At 43.0% G+C, this 8,897-nt stretch overlaps 2 protein-coding genes across 2 annotated transcripts in view; both read right to left on the reverse strand.

The window, feature by feature from the left end:
- Positions 1 to 5,060, reverse strand: part of LOC111665297 (neuronal membrane glycoprotein M6-b-like) — a 33,700-nt gene extending 28,640 nt beyond the window's left edge. The window contains exon 1 of the mRNA XM_087177704.1: positions 4,938 to 5,060. Within this exon, the coding sequence (XP_087033830.1) occupies positions 4,938 to 4,941 (4 nt within the window). The 5' untranslated portion in view covers positions 4,942 to 5,060. The remainder of the gene's footprint in view (positions 1 to 4,937) is intronic.
- Positions 5,061 to 6,048: 988 nt separating this feature from the next.
- On the reverse strand, positions 6,049 to 8,562 carry gemin8 (gem (nuclear organelle) associated protein 8). The gene is made up of 4 exons (XM_023420177.2): positions 8,416 to 8,562; positions 8,064 to 8,133; positions 7,372 to 7,702; positions 6,049 to 7,119 (listed from the first exon to the last, which is right to left on the reverse strand). The coding sequence occupies exons 2-4, from the start codon at positions 8,064 to 8,066 to the stop codon at positions 6,860 to 6,862; spliced, it is 594 nt and encodes a 197-aa protein (XP_023275945.1). The 5' UTR covers positions 8,067 to 8,133; positions 8,416 to 8,562; the 3' UTR covers positions 6,049 to 6,859.
- Positions 8,563 to 8,897: the final 335 nt, after the last annotated feature.

Genomic DNA, 8,897 nt, shown 5'->3' on the forward strand with positions numbered 1-8,897 from the left:
CCCTCAACCGTCGGTCACCAAGGAGACGCTTCACTCTCATCCCTGAACAGAACCATCGGATGCTGGCAAAGGTTAATCTCAAACAGAAACATACATACACTCGATCTAAAGATAACGACAACACTTGCTGTTGAATATTTCTTCACTCAGGTCAGTCTAACTGTGGGACTTTCCAAAGAAATGCAGAATGGCATTTGTACTGTCGGCTGAGAGGTTTCTTTCTTTCTTTACCTCTTTCCATCTCTCCCCGCATCTTTCTTCAACTGACAACTGAAACACAAAGCAGGCACATGGGCAACTTTGATGCAAATTCAAACAAACGAAGCGCAACATGCTCCATCGTCAGCATCTGTACGGCCTGAAACACCTGCACTTGCAAAGTTTCTCTTTCACGTGTAATGATTTTAGTAGCAGCAGAGGTTCTTTTTTGGCCTGTATCTCTCTCTCTCTCACACACACACACACACACTGACATACACACAAATCCTAATACCTGACGGAACGCCTACCCTCTACTGAAACCATGTATGAATCAAAGTGAGAGCATCTCTGATATATCATGCCTTATTTTCAATATCTGTCAATACAGATACAGATGGCTTAACCTACACACACCTCCACACACACACACACACACACACACACACACACACACACCGACACAGCCCTCCCCCCACCACCCCCCTCCATCCAGCAATTTATCCGACGAGCCGCTAATCCCGCTGGCCCAGATTTGGACCACAGTCTGCTCCACATGATGGTACGTTGTCGTCGTCATCCCAACAACTGCACACACACCCAACCCCAACCCCAAACACACACACACACACACATATATATATACCATCACCCCTCTCCAAAGCTGCCTGCCTGCATCATGTGACCTCTGCAAGAGTCATGTGACTCAGGAGCTGCTGCACCTGTGACCTACTGTACTGAACTGCAGCACCCGCCGGCAGCAATGTGGGATAAGCACTGCCTCCATCTACAGTATACAAGCCCATCATGAGTCAGTGTGTGGAGGAAATGCAAAGCGGGGTGGGCTCATCATCATCATCATCACTGCAGAGGTGGTAGAGCAGCAGGAGGAAGTGAGGGAGAATGACCATCCATTGCTGTCTGTGGGTCATGTGTGTGTGTAAATATATATATATATATATATATATATATATATATAAATATTAACACATTGCCTATTTGTTTTTGCCCGTGTGGGATTGTGCAATCAGATGTATGACTGTCCGCATGTGCCAGGTTTGGCATGATGCCTGCCTCGGAGCTTTTGTGCATCGCCGCGTCGCCATGGCAACAGGTCTTTCTCGACAACGTCTGATTCTGACACATCAGAGTAGCCACTGGGCTGAGCTTAAAATGCTCCCATGCAGTACAGGGAGAGGACAAGCTGATCGTTGCCTAAATATGAAAGGAAATACGAGGTTGTTGGGAAGTGGGTGTATAGAAGGAATGGCTGCATGTTGGAAATCTTTGTTTCTTCTACAGGCTTAATAAAGAATAAGAATATAAAATCAATATCAAAATCAATTGTACATATATAAGAACAGCCAGTATTATGAAACAAAAACAAAAAAAATAAAAGGTTATTTCTGAAAGCCAAATAATGATTTTGCCAAGAGTAAAGTGCCTGGACCACAGGTGGTGCGTTGCTGTGATATAGCTTGGTACCCGAAAAGAGATCAGTAAAACCACAAAATCAATTCCGAGACTAACGAGGAGATGAAGTACAGATGCTGCAGAAGTTAGAGATGAAAAAGAACTATGCCTGTTGCAGAGAAACTACAAAAAAAAACCGGGGTGGAAGCTGAGGAATGATTTGCAGTTATGAGACAGGAGTCGGTGATAATAAACATATCCTTTGAATAAAACTAAACTTATTATCTTTGCTACACCTCTTTCTGGTCGGACCAGACTGTTTACTCAGCTTTCCCTTTGCTTTTTGTCAAGGCTCCCTGCCCATTACCAAACCCCATCACACACCTGAGTCCTCCCGGGTTTTAATGTGCCTCTCTCCTTATCTGTATTATTTACTGACGCCCTCACAAAATTGCGATTGCTTCTCTCCGTGTCTTTCTTGGCATTCAGTCAAAATCCTAATACACTCAAGGCAGCTAATTCCGATTGTCAATCTTAATTCAACTCTAATAACCATCAGCTATGCCAGTGTTTCTCTAGGTCCACAACCTTCATAGTTAATTAAACACTTACAGACAGTTTTGAAAGGCTGCCACAAAGTCATATCATCATATCTCTAATATCAACTCCTAATAATTAACAACTGAAAAATCCAACATGCGTTAATGTTGGAAACTGTGGATTGCAGTTCTGTTTACCCGTTAATTGATCAAAATTGCACAATATGCATGTGTTTCATCTTGTGTGTGTTTTTTATAGTAGATATACATCATTACATATTAACACACACACTGAGTATGGAAAAGTATTTCATTCGTACACTGTTTAAGGTAGTGTTTGTGCAAAATGTGAGTATCAGCAGCCCCTGTCTTTAAATACAAGCTTTCACAAACTTGCAAACTTAATTTGCAGATTAATAAAAACCTACTAATTCGAGTTTGTATTCTGCAATCCCCTGGCTATCATGACACGTCTTAATTGTTGGTGCGCTGTTATTGTAATTAGGTCAGTGGATCGTTCCACTTTCTCCCATTTTCCCCAGCTGATTGATCATTTATTCCTTCAGAATAAAACAATCCTTTAAGATCTGCAGCCTTTGAAGTCTATCTGCTTGACAGCTGCTACATTCAGAATCCATCCTGCAGATCGTCGCGCGGCAAATCCACAGGAGAGGATGCAAGAGGATATGAATTTCCACATACGGCCGAGTGGAGACAAACTGCAGCAAAAAAGAAAAAAAGAAAAAAGGGAGCACAAAGAGCGAATTCATGAAGGAGGATGCGTGGGGGTGAGGGGGTGGTGGGGATAGTCGGGGTGGGAGGGAAATGGAAAGAATAATGATGAAGACAATGAGCGGGGAGATGATGAGAGAAGCAGATGCAGATGAAAGATGGGATGATGATGCTGACGATGATGAGACAAAAGTAGCAGTTTGGGGGAATAACAGGCAAAGCGGTGGAGCTGAAAGAAGAGAAGTTTATGATGGCTCCCTGCAGAAAAATGGCTCTGGTTCCCCATCGCAGTAAATCATGTCACTTGGCTACATCCTGTCTGTTCTCAACTTCTCACCGGCCTGAAGGCGATAAACAGTCCTGCTGCCTTATTGGAAACAGATGTTATGAATGGGAGAGAGAGAGAGAGAGAGAGAGAGAGAGAGAGAGAGGCAGAGACAAAGAGAGAGATGTAGTGGAGGAGGGTAGGGAGAAAAGCAACGGATAGAGATAGAAATGTTCGGAAAAGTTGGCGCCTGTGCATCAGCAGACTAATGAGATCAAAATGAATGCTACTGGCCTCAGGTCAGCCTTCAGTGAAACAGAAGCAGAGACAATGCTGAACTTCTGCCAAGACATTCTGGTCTGGTTACAGCTTCCCTAACAAACTGGAAACCAGTGTTCTCTTTTCTATGGTCTCCAACATCATAGAAAAGTTTGGCACGGGGGTTTGGCAGAATTAACAAGGGGACAAGGAAACGAGTCACATGAGCTTTGTCATCACCGGGTTATAGATTTCATAGCTTTCAAGATTCAGACTTTTCATACATGAACGACTGTTGTTATCAATGTAAACATGCACCTCTATGCACCCATGAATTAATATGTTTACCATATACAAAGTCTCACCCTATTTGATAAGTCATAACCTTTCGTTTTGGACCTCTCTAGAGATCTGGGCTAGTTTGTGCCTGGCTGTGATTTGTGCTCTCAGGTCTTCCATGCAAAAACAAGTTGCGATATCACTGAATAAATGCTTGTTAAAATAAAATAAGAAAAGGCACAAAACACTGCACTTTTCTGCGTCATGCCTCCGCTTCCAAACACAACAGCAATTGTCGTCCGTGTTTCAAGCCTGTCCAGCCTGTTTAATCCACAGTGAGGGAGCGGATCATTTCCCTGTTAATCCAATCAACACCAACTCTCACACGAGGAGTTGCCATGGGGAGGACGAGGTGATTCTTTATGTGCAACTGCAGTCAGGCGAGCTCGCATTTTACCTCGGAACAGGAGACATTTGCCTGAAAATATGCCCCATCACTGACCACTAAAACTGCTTTGCTCAGGAGCATCACTGAATTTTCATATATTTTTTTATTAGTATTCATATTATGAAGGTATAACACTGTAGGGAAGCATGCAAATATGCACCTGTTGCATATTTTCTGAAAGTAAACTACTGAACTGTGAGCTCCTCCATCGCTTGTCAAGACCTTGCTCTTGACTTAATCTTTAAAAGCTTTAAACCCTGCTGTTCAGTGACATGCAACACAAACACACACACACACACACACAGAAACCAGACACACTGCACACACACACACATATATATGCATTTTCTGCTCCATACACACATAAATGGATTTTTCTGCTGTTGATATAGGCTGGCATCTCACACTTACTGCTGCAGATAATCATGCACTCATTCATAACTGACCCATTATGCCCAAAACTAATATTTGAAACTACTTTATCCCCCCCCCCCCGGCACGCGCTTTCTTGTTGCCATCAATAGGTGAAAAGAAATGCAGGGTGGAAGTTTAACACACTCAGGAGGTTTTACACTGTTCGTTTGAGCCTTTAAACTGATTAGCAGACATGCAAACTGGAGTCGACCTCAGCGACGCCAGCCTCCCTGCATCACACGGAGCGCACACACCCAGAAAAAGAAAAGACAGCATCCAAATGAGATGACACAAAAACAAAAAGAGACGTTAAAGTGCCCCCCGCTTTCTTTCACTGTGGCGTTGAAACAAAACGCCAGAGAGAAGAATGAAATGAGGACAGTTCACCTACCCATGTTTCAGCTGCTGTGGAAAACCTGTGGCCCTGAGACTAAAAAAGAAAAAAGAAAGTGGCTCCAACTCTCAGATGATGTCCACAGGTTGTATGAAGGGTCGGCTGCATGCAAACAACTGGACGTCCCGTTTTGGCAACAGAAGGGAGTGGAAGGGGAAGGGTGACGTCACGGCCGGGGCTAGAAATGGACCACACTTCAATAATCCAAACACACTCGAAACAATGTCCTTATTGGTTCTCCATGCTACAGAGCGCTGACACTTTATATTCTTATTTATTTATTTATTATTGTTATTATTGTTATTATCATACCAATAAGAAGTTAATTAATCATAGACTGCATGCACATTTGTCCACACTCCTGCTGTATACACAAGTTGTTGTGCAAACTCATACAGTTTGATTTCCATAATGCACAAGAACTACTGTTATTGTGCAACTGTAAGTCCTTGCATGCAGTGGTGGAAAGTAACTAAAGTACATTAACTCAAATACTGTACTTGAAAGCAATTTTTTTGAAGGATTAGAGAAAAGTAATTAATGCAAATTTGTGTTTCTTCTTTCTTGCCCCACTGTCAACTCACAACCCTTCAGATTTACTTCGTGACTCCTTTCCAATCCCTTGCTTGGGAACCACTGGACAAACAACCTAACTGTAACTATCTCTACTGTAACTAAACCAGCTGCAACAGTAAAATGCAACTTATAGGGGCCACTCTTCTGCAGAATAAGTGACCTTATTTTAAAGGGTCAGAAGGGCGGTGACCAAAGCTGAAAACGCCACGTGAGCCTCATCCTGTTCACCAGTGTGTCTTCTTCTATGCACAAGATGCTGCACTCACATCTGCCTGCTCATCACCAAGATACAGTAGACAAGAAAAGCTTTACTTCCTCTGAACTGAGAAATATTTATGCACAGTGCAGCGCATGCAAATGAAGTGCTGAATGAGATATCTTAAAATAGCATAAATGTTTAATTTCATTAAAATCTAATATTGGCCCAGTTTTTGGATGTAGAGATGTACTGCCCAAAAGCTGAAAAGCAGTTATGTAATCAAGAGCACATTACACAGAGAGCTAACCGAGAAATCACAGCTGACAAAGCAGGTTTTTATCCAAACATAACACTTTATTATAAACAGAATTTATATTAAAAAACACACCCTTCAGTCTAAAAAAAAAAACCAAAACAAGTGCAGGCACAACATGAAAAGAGAATAGTCGACACCCTCCTGATAATCCGCACAACCTCCTTTGAACCCAATGAAATGTCAGAGAGCCACAGATTAGAAATAAAAACGACAAATCAGTGTGTATGTGGAAGGAAAAGTGGAAGATCAGACGCAGCCATGCAGGAAACGCTTCTGAATTTGAACGGAGGAGCACGATGAAAAATGTTTTTGTGCTTAAACTGAGATGACAGGCATAAGAGGAGCTGCTGCAGCATGAAACATCAACAGGGCTGGGGGGTAAACAAAAAACAGATCAGGAGGAAACAGCAGGCACATGTTGTTTAACTGATTTACATCACCTACAGGGGCAGTTTTACTGTACCTCTGACCCTCAGCTGACACTTGCTTTGAGGTTTTTATCCTAAAAAACTTCTAGAAATCTGGGGCAGTACTATGTGCTAGTGTTTTTATGCAGTAAATTAAAAACATTTGATGTACTATCACAGCCGCAAGTTTCCATTTGGAGCAGCAGCTGAAAGGTCAGTGACATCTGTGTCTGGCTAAGCAGAACCTCAGCTAATTTATGCAACTTTTCAGAGCTTAAAATAACTTGTAACCCTCAGCTAACCCAAACCATTAGTGCTACATCAGCAGCTTCATCAGCCACAATCCATTACACGACAAAGCTGCCGTCTCACTCAGAGATCAGGGAAGGGATCTCCTCTAAATCAGCCCTGCCCACAGCTATTACAGTTTCAGTGGGATAACGGGCCAGTACTTTGGCTGCTTCAAGTCACAGTTTCTGTCGAATGTGAGCTGCATTGCGGCCTCCATGGCCAGGATCTTGGCCGCCTTGTCTCCATACAGCTTTTTCATCTCCGCCCCGCGTCGCTCACCGGGCCGCTCGGACGGAGGAGCTGCGGTGCTTCGCCAGGAGACGCAGTGCAGGTCCTGGTCGGCCGGCACGTAGCTGCCCTGCTGCTCGGCCTCCATCTGCTGCTGCTTCTCTGGAAGAACAGGAAAACAGATTATTTTTAGACACAGCAGACAGCCTCTTTACTTTAAACAGAAACTCTTATATATGATTACAATTGTGCATCCCAAGGCAGAGCAAATTATTATTGATTAAGTGATGGAGAAGTTTGGAGACCCTCTAATCAGTATGCAAAGCAGTACTTTCACAATCTTTAACTTTTTTAAGTTCTTTATATGGTTGCCCCTCTTGTTCATACCAACACCTACACCCCCTGCTCTCTTACTCAGCTCCTCTCTGTGTCTCTCTGTCTCGGCGAAGTACTCCCGCAGCTCCTCACTGATCTCCATGTTGCTGACGTCACATTCGATCTCGCTGTCCGAGCTGCTCCCCTCGTCCCCGTCCTCACTGTTGCTTTCTCCGGCGTGCCAGTCGGCATAGCGCTGGTGCCTGCTGGGATGTTGCTCCTGGCAGTATCCGGGGCCGTAGGCAGCCTCCAGGGCCTTTCGGTAGGCACGCCTGTGCTTCTGGTGCCAGGCCATAGCCTGCTGGTAGTGCTGCCAATAACGGCTGTACACAGGGCTGGAAAACCAGGACATCACTGTGCTTATGTCCTCCTGCCAATGAGAAAGATCAGTTGTTAGGCTTAGTTTCATATTATTTGTAGTCTCACTTTTTTTTTCATTTAAAATCTGCTAGTTTGAGTTAATTTGAAGGTATACTGAGCACTTTTGCACAATGATGGTACTTTTAAAAAAACATTTAACTTATCACATGCTGTGGTAGTAACTCTGCAAGACAGTGTCATGCAGGTAAAATGTCCCAACAGGGTCTCTTATTATCTTTCATGTTGCAGTCCCACTTTGTCATGAGACTATGACAGTGGGGCTATGTAACTATAAAATCATTCCCTGTGCAGATTTGATGTATCATTACTTATCACCAAGCTGAAGACTCCATTTACCACAATTTACTTACCATGTTTGTTGATATGCCTGCACCACTGTGGATCTCCCTGCTAACTGATAACGTTAAGCCATCCGTAAGCCTGAAATTTATGAACAAATTTACACAAATAAAGATAAACTGACGTGAGTAAGAGCTCTTTCATAGTAAGGTTAAACACTGTTTGCGTAAGTGAATGTGAACTAGCTCTAAAACTCGACTGTTGATGCGTTAAGAGCAACGAGGGAACATGCTGACATCTTGAAAAAACAAAAACAATGTTTTCACCGAGCAATAAATGAACAACACAACACGACTTAATACACAATTAGTACATGTATAGTATAATGTGTATTTACATGCAGAATGCCTCTCACACAATTACCTCTGTGATGTAGGATGTCAGGTTGTTTATCTGCTCATTCTGCTTCCTGAGAGAAAACTTCCCAGCAGCCTTTGCGCCACAGCAAAAATAACTGCCGGCTATGTGGCGCCACCCAGTGGATACTGTGCAAACATGCACATATTTGACAGTGCGACTGAAAGTGACATTTCTTTACAGCAAAATGATATGAAAAGGTGCAAAATAATAAGGCTTCTGTCATTTTTACATTAAAAAAATAGTTTAGAAAAAGTAGTTTATTATCTTGCCTTTTAGCAAAACTGACGTGCTGGAAGTCTCGCATTGTTTTTGTTTTGGCCAGCAGAGGGCGCTACCGGGTCGCTGGAGCAGCTCCATATCACTCTTCTTCTGCAACTAACTACTTCCTAGGTTGCCATTAAAACGAAGAAGAAGAAGCAGAAGAAGCAGAAGCAGAAGAAGAAGAAGAAGAAGAAGAAGAAGAAGAAGAAGAAGAAGAAGAAGAA

This window comes from Seriola lalandi, unplaced genomic scaffold (genome assembly GCF_002814215.2).
Source record: "Seriola lalandi dorsalis isolate HSWRI2012SDOR001 ecotype SW California unplaced genomic scaffold, Sedor1 jcf7180002054630, whole genome shotgun sequence".
NCBI lineage: Eukaryota > Metazoa > Chordata > Actinopteri > Carangiformes > Carangidae > Seriola > Seriola lalandi.

Excerpts from the sequence above, each read along its gene's own strand:
- gemin8 (XM_023420177.2), bottom strand. Across the intron at positions 7,120-7,371 it reads GAGACACAGAGAGGAGCTGA|AGAAGCAGCAGCAGATGGAG; the intron begins GTAAGAGAGCAG and ends CTGTTCTTCCAG.